The sequence below is a fragment of the Triturus cristatus genome, chromosome 4_1 (assembly GCF_964204655.1).
Source record: "Triturus cristatus chromosome 4_1, aTriCri1.1, whole genome shotgun sequence".
Lineage (NCBI taxonomy): Eukaryota > Metazoa > Chordata > Amphibia > Caudata > Salamandridae > Triturus > Triturus cristatus.
This window is the reverse complement of record NC_140585.1, coordinates 265,530,531-265,549,402: the sequence shown is the minus strand read 5'-3', so window position 1 is coordinate 265,549,402 and position 18,872 is coordinate 265,530,531. Positions and strand designations below refer to the sequence as shown.

Genomic DNA, 18,872 nt, shown 5'->3' with positions numbered 1-18,872 from the left:
TGTTATATGAAGTTTGTAGCGCTGAAGGACCTCAACCAATCACAGTTCGCAGCACAAAAAAATCGATGTTCTGATTGGCTGGGATGCTGCACGTGCCCCTGGTAAGACGTCCTCCTGTCGACTGGTAACGCCTGTTTTTTTTGTGGAGTGTCTTAAGTACTGGAGTGTCGGACTTTGCTCGAGCGCAATCTAATATGTGTTAGCATTCAGCCTGTCCAACCGGGCAGAGCATACTAAACTGCTTGCCGCTGCCCTTGTGAATGGGGAGAGTGTCGCGGACGAAACCAGTGTGCGGCCTAGGTTGGTAAAGCTACTGAACGAACGCTCGAGCCTGATTCTGGCGCAGCTGAAGGTAGCGTTGGAACCTCGACCCTAAAACGAGCCGACCTTTTGTTTGGCGGCCTGCCAGTCTTTTCCTACCCATGATGTGGTGTTAAGGCGAGAACTGCTGACGTCTGAAGGGGGGATTCCGGTTCCAATCTCGGCAGTGGGTTCAACATCTTTTTATTCTAGGACAAATTACGTAATCTCCCTAGTGCACATAGATAATGAATGCACAAAGAGATGAAGACAAAGCCTTACCATAAGGAAGACAAATGGGCCCCAATTTACTGGCTGATATGTAAAACCAGAAAACGTGGATAACACGCTGCTTTCCTAAATATTTTGAGTGATCTGGAGCAAATATTTAATTTCACCAACACTCTGTTTTCTTCGTTACTGCACATGAAAGCGCTTTCAAATATGTGAATTTAATAGACTATAACGTTCTATAATCTGGGCCATGTACAGGGTTTACATGAGAACTGTTTCCTTTTACCTCACTAATGATTCATGTTTAATAAGCCCGGCGGAGCGTGGCGCGCGCGCGCTTGTTGGCGGGGAAGCAAACCCTTTGAAGTGCTCCCAAAAAGCGGAGTGCATGGCGGCACCAAGCGCGTGATTGTGCGCGTGCTAGCAATGCAATCCGCTTTTTGGGAGCACTTTTAAAAGCCCCTATAGTCTCGCTTTGCGATCGCTTACGCGATAGCAAGGCGAGACCTAAAAATGGGTAAAAAACAAAGATGGGCATGACACCTAAAAAGGTGAGCTGCCTATGTCTTCTTGGCACTGATTTTGCTACCTCTGAGGCCGGGGGTCACAAATGCAGTGAGTGCCATGGATCGCAAGGGTCAACCCAGGGGTGTGACCCCCATATGACATCTGTGGGTGCCATGGGTACTGGTGACAAGTATGGTATAATCTCAGGAGTAATCCTTGGGTAAAAGGAGATGTCTTTGTTGCACAATGCGTGTTATTGTTCAAGCACACAGTCTAAAAAGCAGCAAAGAAAGGCATTTATCATAAGTGGTGTTACAGAAGCACAGAAAAAGTTGTTCTAAAGTTTGATTAGTACGTTCTGTTAAACCATTTGGTGATGGATGGAAACTAGATAATAGCCCTCTAGAAATTTGTAAGGTGGAACAAACAACTTTACAGAAACAAGGGTTGTATTGCAGGCCTCTGTAGATACAGCTAACCACCTATGCAAATGAAAGATGTTCTTAAAGCATAGAGCTAATTCCATTGCGTATGGTATCCTTTTAGACAGCAGCTACGTGTGCCAACTTGAAGAAAGTGTCAACTGTGACCATGATGGTTGTATAACCTTCAGATATTGATAATTGCGCAATGAAGTTGGTGAAAAGTGTGTGCCACAGACCTGGAGCTATTGGTTATATTTGCAACAAACCACTTTGCTTCAAATAAGATGATTTATGTTGTCCACAAATTGAGCCAATAGGTACCACCAAAAAAGCAAGGGATGAGTCCACAGGATTCTTATCACTATGACAAGCACTCAAAGATTTGTGACATAAGTTAGGAACTGTATAAGAAGATATACTTCCAGAACTTTCTCTTCTTTACAAATCATTCTACGTTCACAGTTCCTTAATATCTCCACTATCAACCAGCCAAGTTGCCTTTCAAACTTCATCCGGAAATGCTGAGGCTGAATAGTTGTTCAGGAAACAAAATATGCTGAGGACAAGTGGAGCTGCTGTGTGAAGACAAGACATTGTATCTGCCAAAGTATTCTCTGAAACCAGGAATGTAAGTAACAAGCCAAACTATACAAAAGACTAGGTCCAGTGGGCTTGGCAACTGTTCTTGCATTGAAATTTCTGCATTACTTGGAAGGTCTCTGATTAATTCAAAAGGATGTTAAGTTTCTAAAAGCAAATGACTCCATTCAGTGCAAGCCTCCTTAATGGCCAACAACTGTTGCTCGATAACTGAGTAGTACGTATAGTAACATTCAAGAGGGAGTACAAGATAGGGTGTTTAAGTTGTCTTCTTTAGATTTCAGGAAAGCAGCTCCTGTGGCACTTTGAGACATCAGAGACTACAATAAACATATTTTTAGGGTATGGATGTTTGAGAATAGCTGCAGACTTTAAGGTCCTCTTCAACTCTTTTTAAAGGCAGTTTCAGCCGTTTTATCCAAGAGAACTCCAGGTTTAAGATGTTTCTTCTTGAAAATCTGTGATATATCTACGGGTGTTAGAAATTGGTTGATTGAGAGGGGTGAGAATCCAACTCAAATAATAGTCACAATCCTTGTCTGGCTGAACCACTAATGTCACCGAATATACCTGAGCTCAACCCCCAGGTAGCTATGGCTCAGAGTAGATAGGTTTAACTTAAAGGCAATGTGTAGAGTTTTCATGCAGTATTAAAACAGTGATAAAGTCAAAATGTCCTTGGAGCAGGTTCTCACCTTATTCACTCCCATTGAAATGCTAATTACTGGCTTGCAGAAGGGAGAGAGCAAAATGCAGATTTGGCTTCCAGGGACTTCAGGCAGGGCAAAGGGCACTATTTAAAAGTCCTCTGTATGAAATATTTATTACAAATCTGATTTCACCAGTGAATTGGGTTTATATGAAATATTTCATAAGTCCAGAAATTAAATTTGTAGCTATTTGCTAGGCGGATATAACATTTATTAAACTTTATATTTGTTTCCATTGCTTTCCTATGGAACAACCAACCCTGATGTAGTGAAAATAGCTTTGAGGTGCTAGTCACTGTAAGGGCATGTTAGCATTATCCTTTATCTGTCCTACTTTTAAATAGCATACACCCTGTCTTAATGGGCAGTGTCGGAGGGATGGACGGAAATGAAAGCTAGGAGCCGTATAGGTTTCTCAATGGCAAAAGTAGTTTTATTTAAAGTTCGAGATTTTATATATATATATATATATATATATATATATATATATATATATATATATATATATATATATATATATATATATATATATATATATATATATATATATATATAACAAGGTGGTAGACTCTTAGGGTGACAGGATGGTGGTTCCGCTTCTCTCGCTGTTGGCTCCTCCCCCAGGATGGTTGCTCTCCAGGATGCTCGGAAAGAGAGAGAAAGAGTGGCAGTAAGTTACCAGTCCTTAGGGTTCCACGGTTTGTTATACCCTTCACCACTCCCAGTGAAGACCGTGCTCAACTGCTACGGTTTTGGGGCTGTGCTGTAAGTGTAGGATGGGGAGTGAAGGAATCAGAGGAACTACAGGGAAGGAACATAAAGGTAGAGGATTTACTCCTATTTGTGAAATAAAGGGGGGGGTTGTTTGTTTAACAAAAATAAAACAAAAACGAGCAAAACTCCCGTAACTCATGGAAGTATGTTCCGGACTATTTCAAGGGCTTTCCCTGTCAAGTACACATGGACCTGCCCCTCCACTGGTAGACCTCCCCATTCTGCCTGCTTACCACCAAAGCCACAACTCTCCTGAGTTACGGCGGCAACTCGCGTCTCCTGGGGGCGTCCACCAGTCTTCAATCCACGCCTCCCACTCGTCGTCTGCGACAGCATCCTCCTGACTTGCGGTCTCCTTCTCGGATTACCCAGTCTCTCACGGCCTCTGGGATTCTTCCTGCTTCTTGGCGTCTCCCGGTACTTCGTCTCCTTCCTCTTACACACACACACACACACCCTCATCTTGCGAGAGTTTCCTTTTCTCCGTCTCGGCTGGCTCGGATTGGCTATCCCCGGAGACGGACTCCTCGTCATTCTGTAGGGGAGAGGGCATGAGGAAACCTTTAACTCTATGGCTGCCTTCCTGGTTTACCTCTACTGTGTCATGCGGGATGTCAGGGCTTGTTTTTTGGTGTCCCCATCTGGGCTCTTCCTGACAGGCAGTAAGGGCTACTTGTAGGTGATTTAAAAGGAGAGTTTTTTAGGCTGTCAGAATGGGTATTTTGACAGGTCGAATTTGCAGATTTAACCTGCACATGCAGGCTACTGGTGGCAGACCTGAAGTGATGTTTACATTGCGACTGTAGTGAATGGCAGAATAGGTGCTGCAGTCCAATTGTGACATTTAACTTACAGGGCCTGGGTACACCTTGGAATCATATACTAGGGACTTGTAAGCAAGCTAAATATGCCAATTAAGTGTATACCAATTTCATTATGTTGAAGGGGGAGCACAAGCAACTTACCCCTGGTTAAGCTGGGGTAAAGTGCACAGAGTTCTATAGCCAACAAAAATAGGGTTCCAGCGACTGGTATAATAGGACAAGTTATTTATCAACTTCCATTCTAGAATACTTTTAGAAGCATCAATATATCTGGAATGTATCATCTAGCACTCCCTTCCTCCCCTCTCCTCCCCCACTTTAGGAAAAGAATGACCCCCTCCCACCAAGTACATGCTGAAGCCAAGTTTCTCTGTGCTGGATCTGCCAACTGCAAAGTAAGTAACCCCAGTGCTCTCTTGTCCCCACAAACCTTGCAGTGCCAACTCGTCACCACCACCCAAAAGTCTACTGGCAATCTTAGGGATCCACCTGTAAGTCAAGCATGGCTTTCTGCTAGTGTGCTGGCTGTTCTGTCGCCTAGGTCACTCAAAGACAGACAGCAATAATACCTTGTTAAGCCAGTTTGACTCTACTCCATCGCCCCTGCTGGAGGAGCTGATGTCCTCTTCCTCATCTACTTCAGTTGTGGCCGTTATCTGCCCTTCACTTTTGGCCGTATCTGCCACGTGACCTGTCTTCAAACCTATGTCAGTTAGTATTTTAACCATTCTAGTTTTAAGTGCAAGTCAGGCTCCTCTCTTGATTCTCTACCACTGCGATCTTTTGCTCAGTCTATCAATATATCTCCTTTGTTCTTGATGATGCTTAATACCTTTCTGCTTTTGGAGTCCTGCCTTCAGACTTTAAAAGGGGCACTGTTGTCCTGCTTTCGGGGGAAAAAACAAAGTTGGATACCTTATCTCCGGGTTATTATCACCCAATTAATATAAAATCCACTGCAGCAAAAAGACTTCAGGCCTTTGTGGTTGAATCCATGTCCAGTCTGGATGGCGTTCAGTCTGACTTTATTTCATGCCACTGAACAGAAATAGTAATAAATCAATCATCAAGTCTTCTAAAACACGGCTTGTCACCCGGGGCGGGGGGGGGGGGGGGTCTACAGGCGCTCCAGAAAGCCATGTTGGTCGAATAGCCAAGTCTTTAGGTTCTACCTGAAATCTTCAGGCGATGGGGAGGTGTGTAGATGGAAGTCGTTCCAAGATCTGGCGGCGAGGTAGGAGAAGGACCGATCTCTGCTGCAGATTTGTTGGATGCGGGGGATGTGGGCCAGGGCAAGAACGAAGGAATGGAGCTCTCTGGCCGGTCGGTAAAACGTCAGGTCTGATGTAGTCGGTCTGGATTTGTGGGGGAACTTGTAGGCATGAGTGTGGCGTTTGAACCAGCATCTTTTCTGGACGGGGAGCCAATGGAGAACTTTGAGGTGAGTAGAGGTGCTGGTTCTTTTGTGGAGGTTGAGTATGAGGCTTTAGGAGCGGTTTGGTGGTTCCGACATAAGAGTGCTCTGCCGTAGTCAAGTCAGCTGGAGAGGAGGGCGTTGATGACTGTTTTACTGGATGAGGTCGGGATCCACCTGAAAATCTTGCGGCACATGCGGTGGGTGTGGAAGAATGCAGAGGCAACGCCGTTGATCTGATGTTTCATGGTTAGTTGGCTATCCGGGATAATTCTGAGGTTGTGCGCTCGGTGCGGGTGGAATTATGCTATACTGAGCTTCTCTCTGTGCGAGATTAGCTCTTGGATGGAGAAGCATTTGGTAAAACCTAACCCTTAACCATAATTAGATTGAGAATCTTGTGCCTGAGGAGGCCCTTCCATGTGCAATGTTTCCTTTTGGCCTCAAAACCTTGAAAAGAGTCCTACTCCATCTGCTGTGGTGAAGAGTTTGGAGGTCAATCTAGGGTCCAAACTTCAACTCTCAGCAAATTGTATCTGTAGTTACAACTTGTACTACGTTGTATTTTGTGCATTACAAGCAGAGTGCTTCTGAGAGCTGCAGATCGTTTATCAGTAATATGATATACTCCCATTTGGATTCTTGTAATTCAGTAGCGATAAAGATGGTATCTGTCTAATCTGTACGTGTGACTGCAGACTTTTTTTTTCTGGGTGATCCATAAAAATAACAATTAACTATAACAAACTTCATAAACGTGCCCTATCTCATGTTTAGGAATAATAGATCAGTGCAGTCTGCTTACGTCCCTTGGGATCATGTGCCACCTTTATACCCATCACTTTTTTGTTTTCCTCAGTGCAATGCCTTAACTGCAATTGGTATGCCCAGATGCAGGATACGTGATCACTGTGCCTTAGGACTCCATTTGCACCCTACTGATAAGGTTTGAATTAACTGAAGCCATTCTGGGGTTGCTTGTGTTCCCTTTCAGAGGGGACCTGGCTTGGCAGGACCAAAGCTAATTTGCATTTGGCTGGTTCCAGTCTGAGGTGGCATGGTGCAAAAAAAGCGATGGACTGGAATGCGTCCACGAGCAATTACCAGTGGCTGAAATTGAGGCAGGCATTCCACCGTTCTCTTTTTTGCGTTCTTTAGTAACTGCAATGGATGGCTATGCGCAGATGTAGATCCTATGCTCACTGTGGCATAAAACTAAATCATAGGACCAAAACAGAACCCTACTGAAGAAGCCCAAATAAACCAAAACCAGTCTGTCGTTGCTCATGTGCCGTTCAGAAAGGAGCTGGCCTGGCAGTTTGGGCTGGACCGTTCTTGTGAGAGCAGGAACAAGTCTGTTTGCATGGAACTCATTCCGATCTGAGGTGGCATAGTGGGCAAAAAATATAGGACTAAGATGAGGCCCTGAGTAACTGCAGTTGGCTGAGAATAAATAAAGTATTCCACTATCACTTTTTTTTGTTTTCCTTTAGAATGCTAGCACATGTATGATGATCTGTTACTGACCATGTGTGAGGAAAATTGAAGATATATTTTTGCAGCTGCTGCATCAGATATGGCAACCTAAATGTTCATTATGGCAGTACACACCACTCCAGGGCACATGAGATTTTCAGTGCTAAACCATTTGTTCTGATTTCCTATCCTGCTCAGTTGAGCGTGTATGAATTCCAAAATAGTAATTTACAGACGCATGCAAACTTGCTTCCTTTTTCTTTGAGCATCCACTTAACCTTTAGTGTGGCTTTGGTTTGCTGTGTTTTTTTGTAATTACAGATGCCCACTTTGATAAAGTCTCTTTCACAGAGCCTACTACTTTGTTCAGTATGTGCCTCACCTGCATCGAAACTTTTGTAATCTGACCGTTCTACATTGTTTTTTCAGGCAAATCGGAGATGCTACACTTGCCATCCTCAGAGGAGAGACAGTCGCTCTTGATGTACTGGAGATCAAGGTAAGCATATTATTTGTGTTTGCCCTGTAGGAAATGCATGATTTAAATTGTTTAAGACCGCAATGGAGAATTTCAACAACAAATGCTTTACGTAGCGGCAGTATTGTGGTATGTAGAATGCTCACAGATTTGTTGGGGTACATAGGGAAAGAGATGTAATTAAAGGGATGGTGAACATTCGACAATAACATAACAATACATATATTTATCACATAAACATAAATATATACCAGGGTAGAAAAAAGTGTTGAGTTATTTAATGAATTTCTTGTGGGAGATGTGTTCCTTTAGACCAGTTTTGAATGCATTGAGTTGAAGGGTAAAATACAGATCTGAAGTAAGAGAGTTCCTGTGTAGAAGACCTAATAAGTGAATGGATCAGAACCTTTACTCTACCCAAGGAGGTTTGGTTGTGTAGAAGAGTGTTTTGGGGGGTTGAGTGCAAGTTGCGAGTAGGGGCGTATCTACTCCTGATTTCTGACTGGTAATTTGGAGAGCAGCCATAAATGGATTTGAAAAATGGCATGCGTAGCTTGTAAAAAGCTCTGTCTCTAGTGGGCAGCCAGTCAGCTTGATGATGGTACTGAGAGGCAGGAACTGTATAGGGTCTTTGTTGCAAAACTAAGAACTATTATTATTATTATTATTAGTCAGCATTTGTAGAGGGCATATCTACCCTAGGGCATCCAAGTACTTATGACTAGACAGAGGGAGAGAATGGAATTACAGGGTGGATTGTTGAAATAACCAGGTTTTAAGAAGTTTAAGAAACGGGAAATGGTGGGATTCCGCGCGAAGGTGCGGGGGCAGTGTGTTCCAGAGTCTTGCCACGTTATAGGAAAAGGATCTTCTTCCGCTTCTTACTCTCCTGATTTTGGGAATGACTGCAAAGTTAAGATTAGACGATTGCAGGCATTTCTTGGAGCTTTAGAAGGTGATTAGGGAGCTGTTGATGGCAGGGCCAGTTCCCCACATGGTCTTATGAGCCATACAGAGAGCCTTGAATTTTACTCTTTTGGAGATTGGTAGCCAGTGTAGGGTCTTCAGAGCTGGCTTAGCCCACAGAGTTTTTGGAATCCCGAGCAGCATCCTTGGCGGCACAGTTCTGTGCGACTTGGAGCTTTCTTATCGTTGCTTTGGGAGCTCCTAGGTTAAGGGAGTTGCCGTAGTCCAGACGCAATAGGACCAAGGCCTGTATCAGGATTCTTTTTGCGACCATTGGAAGGAGGGGAGGACCTTCCAAAGTAGTCTTAGTGTGCCAAAGCAGGTTGCTGTCACCCTCACTGCTTGATGGTCGAACTTAAAAGAGTTGTCTAACCAGACGCCCAGACTTTTAATCTTTGTTTTCGGTGGTGGGGGGAGGGGGTGCCCAGGCACTTGGGCCATATCTGTTTGAGGTCCATGCTGGGGTTGTTCCCCAGGAGCATAAGTTCTGTTTATCCAGTATTGGGGTATCTTTCATAGATTCACATGCCTGAATCATTACCTGTAGCCGTGGCGGGAGTCCTACGGTAAATACAAAAGTAGTGCCAAAAGTAAATAACAGTAGTAGGCTAAAAGAAAAGGCCTAAGGCTATATCTTTTTAGCCTATCTACATCATTATAGTAAAAAGAACCAACATTTGGTTCCAACCAGTCAGCTACCAGCACCTTCTAGAACCTTCCCAGCAGAGGCAGTTCTCCTCGGATTTTTCACCGCACGTCGTGTGGAAGGGAGTCTCCCTGAGTGCCACTCAGTTCTTCAAATTTTTCTTCCGAATGTCTGACAGGAAAGCTCTTTTCAAACCCTGCAGGACCTGTGATAAAAAGAGGGTCCATGTGGATGACCAACATAAGGACTGCATTTATTGCCTTTATTCCAAACTTGAGGCACAAAATTGCAAAATTTGCCATACCTTCCCTACCAAAACCCTTAGGGATAGAGAGGCAAGGCTGCTCTTGTGGATCAAATCGGCTGAAGAGGATGACAGAGCGTCTACTTCCTTCAAAAGAGCCAGATCCCCTGACAGCTCTTCAAGTGAGGGAAGAAAACACTTGAAGTCATCCCATGATGTTTCTGACCCTTCGCAGAGGTCACCAAAATTTTCCTCTGGGTCAACGCTGTCTCCATCATCCACAGTAGGCAAGGACTCAAAAAAGGCATCTACTTCTAAAACTGTAAGTAAAAGCCATATTAAATCTGTCACAGTGACTACTTCATCTACTATCTCTGTGACTTCTGCATCTGCCTCATCATCTACGGCAATTATTTCAACTACGGCCATTCAATCGCCTATTCTGTCTACAAGAATCTCTATCTCTACCAAGAAACCAGTTCTTGAGGAGTCGACGTCGAGAAAATTGAAATCACTGTCGACGGCCGCCTTCGACGTCGAGCTCATCGATGGTACCGGCGACGAAGTCTCCGCCGCAGATCTCAATCTACAGTTTCTGCTGGGTTAACTCTGCCTGCGCAGTCAACGCCTAGGTCATCAGGTTTTTACCAGCTTAAGACTTTTCAAAGACAACATGATTACAGCAAGATCTCACCACTTATGCCTTCTCATCTCCTAGACACTTACACTGAAGATGATGACTAGGAGGAGGAAGTTGATGAAGGACCCTTTGGTATAGCTCACCATCCTTCTGAATTAAATATCGAGTGTCAGGATGACGACGAAGATGATGACTACCAGGAACAATATTATCAAAAAGATATTATTGTTCCACATCATAGATTCCATCATTGGGAAGGACGCCAGAGGGAAATGAGTCACCTCCCTCCAACGCTCATTCAGGACTTACAAGCCGTGCTGGCGGATTACCGACAAAGGTTTCCCCCACAGCAGACAGTTCCAGAGAACCCACCCATACCAGCGGTGGTTCCTGTTCCATTGACCCAACCTGAAGTTCCTGTTACACCTGTCCCTCCTTCAGGTCAAATGGAAGGGGTGCCAGATGACATTACTTCCTCCGAAGAAGAGATTGAAGAGGGTGAATTGCCTGACAATGCTAATATTCCGGCCCCCTGGGATGACTACGTAGTTCCAGTGCCTTCTCCGCCTCTTCCTCTGCCATCTGATTCTCCACCTGAGGACATCGAGGGCTTCCATAATTTAATGCAACGGGCTGCAGCTAGATTTCAACTGCCAGTAACAGTCGAGCAGACAGAATGTTTCCTTCATGATTTCAAGGAAGAGCCCAGGAAAATCACGAGAGCTGTGCCTATAATAGACTATATATGGAATGAAGGGGTAAAAATCACGAAAACGCCTGCATCTATTCCGGCTGTACTTCAGAGCATAGAGATAAAATAATCGTGCCCCTGCCAACAGCCCATCTTGCCTCATTGGTCACCCGCGACCAGATTCGGTGATTTCACAGGCCGCCCAGCAGCGATCTAAAAATCCCGCAACAGCTATCACCACACCACCTGGTAAGGAAGGACGTCGTCTGGACCTGATAGGCAAAAAATTCTCTACCATGGCAGCGGCATCCATCCGAGCTGCCAATTCTCTAGCCATTATCGGACGTTATGATCGCCAAATGTGGTCAGACATGGCGAGTTTCATTGACCTCATTCCAGAAGACCGTAGGCAAGAGCCAAGAAAGATTCTGCAGGAAGGGGAACGTGCCGCATCAGAAACTATAGACTGCGCTTTGGATATCGTTAACATCAACTTCCGTCAGCTTGCGCCAGGGTTGGCTTAAGGCCACCACTTTCAGACCTGAGGTGCAAACAAAGATTCTGGACATGGCTTATGGCGTAGAGTCTTTCTTCGGGAAGCACATTGATGAGGCCCTTTTAGCCATAAAGACTGATACAGATACCGCACGATCATTGCTTCAGTACAAGCATGGAAATTTCGGAGGAGCAAGAGGGCGTAGTTTTTCATCAAGAGGAGGATACCAAAACCAGCAGAACAAGCAGTATCAATCCCACTATAGACAGCCTTACAGCCAGTCTTCATACCGTCAGTCGTCCACAGCTGGTTTCTCTCGTCAAGGTGGTCCGAAGAGATTACAAAATCAAGGCAGAGACACTAGCAGGAAGCAGTGATCTCCACAGGGCGTCAGCCATATTACCCTCCTTACACGTGGGCGCAAAGATTTCAGCTTTTATTCACAAGTGGCAAGAAATCACGACAGATCGATGGGTTCTAGACCTAGTAACCACTCTGCCCAGGGGTCCCCCTCCCCCTCGTCTTCACTTATTATTCAAGGAAGCCCTTACGATGCTCCTCAAATACCATAGAGAAGGTTCCATCCTCTCAGAAAGGAACAGGTTTCTATTCTCGTTTCTTCCTGATCAAAAAGAAGTCAGGGGAATGGCGACCAATTTTAGATCTCCGCAAGTTAAACAAATTTCTCAAGAAACAAAGTTTCCGAATGGTCACGCTTGCCGAGATTTTAAGTTGTCTAAACGAATGAGATTTTATGGCCATCTCTGGATATGGAAGACGCTTACTTCCACATACCTATACACCCTAAACATCGCAAATATCTTCACTTTACAGTGGCTGGCGTCCACTATCAGTTCAAAGTGCTCCCTTTTGGGCTGAAATCGGCTCCAAGAATCTTCACGAAGTGCTTGGCACCAGTAGCAGCAGCATTGAGATCCCGAGGAATACAAGTATTCCATTATTTAGACGAATGGCTGATCAAAGGTCCTTCAGAACAAGATACCAAGGTTGCCACAGAAGAATGTTTACATCTATTCGCTTCTCTGGGACTGACCCTCAACGAGAGCAAATCACAGTTACGCCCTCTTCAAGTCATACCTTTTCTCGGAGCACGGTTAGACACGGTCCAGTGCAAAGCATTCTTGTTGCACGACCGCCAGCTGTGTCTTCAGAAGTTGGCAAAGCTAATTGCAAAGAGAAAGTCAGTTTCAGTCCGAATGTTTGCTTCGCTCCTCGGAATGTGCTCTTCAGCGATACATCTCATTCCCTTAGCACGGCTCAAAATGAGACCTCTTTAGGAGGAACTGCACCTTCAATGGCAACAGGCCATGGGCTCGTTCGACGATACTATCAGGATCGCACAGCACATGATAAATTCTCTACATTGGTGGTCACAGACAAATAATTTAACCCAAGGCCTCACTTTTCTACAGACCATTCCAGACGTCGTTTTAATGACCGGTGCCTCCATGGAAGGATGGGAAGTCATCTGCAGGATTTGCAGATTCAAGGAAGATGGTCTCAAGTTCAAAGGCAACAGCATATCAACAGTCTGGAGCTCTGCGCCATTTTTCTGTCTCTGCAAGCGTTTCTCCCAAGGATCGCGGGATCCTCTGTGCTGGTCCGTACCGACAATACGACCAGCATGTATTACATCAACAAGCAGGGAGGAACGAAATCAGCTACACTCTCAAAGGAGGCTCAGGAATATTGGGAGTGGGTCACATTCCACAAGATAACACTGAGAGCCGAACATGTCAGGTCTCCACAATAACCTGGCGGACACACTGAGCAGGTCTCAATTGGACTGTCACGAGTGGCAGCTAGAGCAGGAGCAAGCGAACACAGTGTTCCAGTCGTGGGGCAGGCCTACTCTGGACCTATTTGCAACGAGGGAGAACAAGAAATGCCGGTACTATGCAAGCAGGTTCCCTCAACAGGGGGTCAAGAGGGAATGCCCTGTCCATGCGATGGTCAGGGATTTGTGCTTGCGCTTTTCCCCCCAATACCTTTGATTCCGAAAGTGCTCTGCAAGATGAAGCTGGAGGGTTGCAGTTTAATACTGATTGCACCCCGTTGGCTAAAGCAATATTGGTTCCAGGAACTTCTACTACTGTCCCAAGACAGGCCCATTCGCCCTCTTCCAACGCCTACAATATTATCGAGGGACAGAGGGCAAGTACTTCATCCGGACCCACAGTCCCTGCGCTTGCACGCATGGCTCCTGATTTCTTAGAGTTCAAGGACCTCAATATTTCTCAGGACTGTCGTGAGATTTTGGCCAATTCCCGTGCCCAGAGCACAGTTAAGACTTATCCTCTCAAGTGGAAGCGATTTTGCTACTGGTGTGAGGCGAATAATATTCATCCAATTCAAGCTCCTGCAGAACAAATACTCCCATATCTGCTTTCTCTTGCCAAGTCTGGGCTTATTTTCTCGTCAATCGAAGTACATCTTGCGGCTCTTTCCAGATTCAGGAAGTGTTCAAAACTTCCTTCTCTTTGCTCGTCCTCACTGGTCAAACAATTCATGAAAGGACTTTTCCGAGTTTTCCCTCCAGTGGGAACTCAACACGGTGTTAGCGCAATTAATGAAGCGTCCATTTGAACCAATTCATAAAGCGGATCTCAAGTTTCCTACTTGGAAGGTCGTCCTTTTATTGGCTCTTACCTCTGCAAGAAGGGTTAGTGAGATCCAAGCTTTCACTATCAAGGAGCCCTTTTTGCAGTTTACTAGTGACTACGTAATCCTACTAACAAATCCCAAGTTCATCCCTAAGGTACCGACACAATTTCACTTGAATGAACCAGTAAGATTAAAAACATTCTTTCCGAATACATCCACTCCAGCTGAAAGAGCATTACACTCCCTGGATATTAAGCGCTGTTTAAAATTCTATCTACAGAAAACTAAAGACATCAGACGGTCTAACCAATTGTTCGTGGCCTATGGTGAAGCCATAGGCCACGTAACAAAGGCAACTATAGCCAGATGGCTGGCATCTGCTATTCATTTCTGCCATGTCAAGGCTAATAAGCCTTTGCAAAGGAAAGTCAAGGCTCATTCGAGTAGAACTATTTCAACTTCTACAGCTTTGTTTGCTGGAGTGACACTGGAAAATATCTGTCGTGCTGCGACATGGAAAAATGTCCACACGTTCACAAAACATTACTGCCTTCAATCTTCCCATCAAGAAGATGAAGCGGTTGAACAGGCTGTTCTACACCATCTCTTTCATTAAGGTCAGATTCAGGTATTTTCTCTTTTATGATTATTACGTTACTTTTAATATTTATGCATATATACAGGCTGATATGTCTAAAATCGTACTTAGCTTTATATACTTATGTGTATATATATACTTATGTGTATATATATATATATATATGTGTGTGTGTGTGTTTATATAATGTCTTTTCTATTGTTTCCCTTATTAAAGGATTGTTAAAAAAAAAAAGATATATATATATCACAAACGTATACTCCAGCACATGAGGGCCATCAATAACAACAATGCTGCCTATCCAGTCGCTAGACATTTTAGAGAGATACACAGCAGCTGTCTAGATTTTTAAAGCTATTTTGTGGTGGACATGGTCCCACAACTGCGCCGCGGTGGTGACCGCGAATCTCAGCTCAGACAGCTTGAAACTAGGTACATTCTCGAGCTAGATACCAAAGCCCCAAATGGATTGAACTCGAGTGAAGATCTCTTTACATGTCTTTAAGTAGTAGTATAACAGTGTTCAATATTGGCAGGTTTTGTAATATCAAGTTAAAAGAATATATCCCTACATCTATAAACTAGAACTCCTATGAGAGCTCTCACTAGGGTCTTTATATATATATATATATATATATATATATATATATATATATATATATATATATATATATATATATATATATATATATATATATATATATATATATATTTTCTAGGTTCCAAAAAAACTCCTTGTTCTTCCCCTTTTTCACCACACTCCTCTCTTATTGCACTTTATGTCGGTGACCAGCTAGGGCAGATTAGATAAATATACAGCAAAAACTACATTTGGTTATTTTAGCAGGGCCAATATGTTTCTCTTAAGAGTGCATTTAGGCACATACATGAAGCTAACACTACGAGATTCTATAGCATACAAATTGTATTTGGTCCGAAATATTTATGATGCAATGATTATTTATTTATTATTGGATTCATGCTATGGTAGTGTTTGTCTCGCCTTCCCGAACAGTGATACTCGTAAGTGGTGGTCACTGTGTCCTGTAACCATATGTGGGGTTCTATGGCAACAGTTCTATTTATGGGGTTCTCAATGGATAGACTGGGCATTCAGTTAAAGTAGGCGGTTGCAATGTAACATTGTGTTTAGCAGATTGATTAGACAGATGGTGAGCAGATGCGGGTCAGATAAGATTGATCAAACAATGTGGTAACGTGCTATTGATGCCTGCATTGCACTTTTGCTTAAACCAATCAGGCGGAGGGTCATTGCAGTCCATACAGTTTTTAATTATCATGCTTTATAAACTGTTATTAGATTGATAACTTAACTATATGGTTTCTCTATAGTTCAGACAGGGGTATTTTTAAATGGCTTTGCTTATGTTTGCACTTGCATAATTTGCACATTTATGAATTTTGCACTATTACGGGGGTAGCCAATTATGGAATACCCTGTATTTATTGGCAGTGTGTGTCTCATGTCTGCCATACCATCAATGTTCATTGGCCCATTTATGGCAAATATCGATTTCTTGCTAAATTTTGCACAATTTTAGATTTTGCACTCTCGCTTTTTGTTTTGCATTAATGAAATCTATTTCAAATATATTTTAGCCAGTCTTGAACGAGACCCTTGTATTTTAGCTCCATCATTCGAAGTTGTTATTTGCTGTTTGGAACATGTTTTTTATTTCTATTGGCCCACTGGTCACCTGATTCGCACTATTGCACTTTAAATTAATTGGCTGCCTGTACCAGCGTCATGTGATCAAGGCCTTTCTGAGGCCGAAACGCGTCATGGCGGTACACGACACACTTCTGGATTAAAATATGCTTGCACTGAATCATTGGGTCTGCTTCGTCCTTTCTGTTTGTTAGATAGATTTGGAGCACGTGTCTCCCACCATCCGCGAACAACATTATATTGGTGTTAGAACCGGGGTCTCTAGTTGGCAGGGGTATGTGCCCTAGTCCAAATAGGGACCACCGTTTCCGACAGGGTAGCTTGGTGCAGAGCAGGAAGGCGTAACTTAAGAGGCAATGTGTAAAGTATTTGTGCAACACACATCAACAGTAACTCATGCACAAAAGGGACACCACACCGGGTTTACCCGTGCCGGCTGCAGTGATTTCTGGGCCAGCAGAACTCTTGATTTGGGATGCGGTTGGGTTGCCTGGGCCTGCAGCGGTGATCTTTGGGGTAACCAGCGCTTTCCTGTCTGAGCGCTCCCCAGTTGCAACACTCCGCAGCGCAGTCAGGTCACGGGCGGTGATTGCGGCAATTGAAGGGTGTTTCCCGTGCACCCACGGCGGCGATGATCTGGCTAACTGGTGCTTCACCTCACAGTGTTGCCCACCACACATACGGGGTGCAGAACACGTGCCCTCCGCGCTACAGCTGATCCTTGGGGTGACTCTTGTCCACACAGCAGAGACAGTAGTGGGGTTAGGCGCAATGGGGTGCGCACAGCATGCATACACCGCCTTGATAGTTTATAGTGTTCTTTTGGGCCCCAGAGACCAAGAAACCAGTCAAGCTTCTTAGTGGAGACACTCTGGAGATGTCTTGGTGTTAGTTCCAGTTCTCCCTAGCAGGGCGGGATCAGCGGGCAGTAGGGCAGCTCAGCAAGTAGAGGCAGCAGTTCCTGGGAGCAGTCAGCCTCCTCACAAGTGGCAATCCTCCTGGCACAGCAGTCCTCACTCCAGCAGATATTCCTCGTAGTCCAGCAGTGTAACAAAAAATGTGAGGCCAGGACCCTCCCTTATATACCCTACAGTCTAGTTACTGGAAGGTGGTGGAAGTCTCTGGAAGGGTCTGGGGGCATAGGTTTCTGGAAGAGTCCAGGGAGTTCTGGGATGTTCCCTGTCTTCCCTGACCTGGCCGTCACAGTGACGAGAGACAGGGCCGCTAAGGCTACAATGGGCAGCCATTCACAGCCCCTTCAAGGGGACAAGGTGTGAATCACCACTCCCACCTCCCAGCCCAGGCAGCTATAAGTGTGTAGATGGGAGGGGGGAGTCTGCAGTGCCCAGACTAAGTGTAGGCAGGAAAATATCCACTTTCTAAAGGTGGGATTGCTAAAGGAGTAGTGCCCAAACCCCATATATCATTGGAAAGGGTTCCCCGCCCTGAGTCCAACAAGACCAAACATGACAGACTTATTAGGTCCCTGTCAGAAATTATCCCATAAGGGGGGTTCCCAATGTTAGCCTATGGAGGGTTAAGCCTCACTGCAGTAGCAGGGGCTTGTGGCAGATATGCCAGCGTCACAACGTTTTAGGGGAGAGCACCTGCACCTCAGCACTGTTTAGCAGTGGTGAGGCGCCCAGAGGCCTAAGTCCAACAAAAAGGTATGGTGAAAATGGGAGGCAAAAGGGCAAAAATGTAGGGGGAGACCACCCTGAGGCTGACAGGTCCAACAATTGGTATACTGCTTGCTCCTCTGATTCAGGCATGCGAATCTATGAAAGATACCCCAATACTGGATAAGAAAACAAGTTACTTACCTGTAACTACAGTTATCCAGTATTGGTATCTTTCATAGATTCACATGCACCCACCCTCCTCCCTGAGAAGACAGTTCTCTATATCTGGCATACTTACTTCTCACTTGTGCTAAATCAGAGGAGAACTGCCTCTGCTGGGAAGGTTCTAGAGGGTGCTGGTAGCGGATTGGTTGGAACAAAATGTTGGTTCTTTTTACTATAATGATGTGGATAGGCTACTAAGATATAGGCCTTAGGCTTTTTCTTTTAGCCTACTAATGTTATTTACTTTTGGCACTACTTTTGTATTTACCGTGGGACTCCCGCCTCGGCGACGGGGAATGATTCAGGCATGTGAATCTATGAAAGATAACATTACTGGATAACTGTAGTTACAGGTGAGTACCTTGTTTTCTTTTCCTCCAACTATGTACAGGGACTGAAAGGCCTTAATGGCGCTACAAGTAGACTCTTACAGTAGAGTTTGGCATTGTGAAATATAATGTTTGGCCAGTTTTTCTATATGTTCAGTAGTTAAAACAAGCTACTTAGTGTTGATTATGAAAGTTTCCAGGTCCACCAAGGGTTTAAATCATACCGCAAAATTCTGTCTAGAAGTGATGTTGTCAGGCTGTCTGGAAGAGAGAGAGGGGAAGGACTGGGTAGGATAGAGAGTTAATTAATGGTCCAGAAGGGAAATTCACTACTTCAATTTTTTTGAACAATTAATAT

General features: G+C 44.4%; 1 protein-coding gene across 1 annotated transcript in view; it reads left to right on the top strand.

The window, feature by feature from the left end:
* Window positions 1-18,872, top strand: part of AGK (acylglycerol kinase) — a 187,675-nt gene that overhangs the window by 100,406 nt on the left and 68,397 nt on the right. Inside the window, exon 8 of the mRNA XM_085652021.1 lies at window positions 7,694-7,763. Coding sequence (XP_085508147.1) covers window positions 7,694-7,763 — 70 coding nt within the window. The remainder of the gene's footprint in view (window positions 1-7,693; window positions 7,764-18,872) is intronic.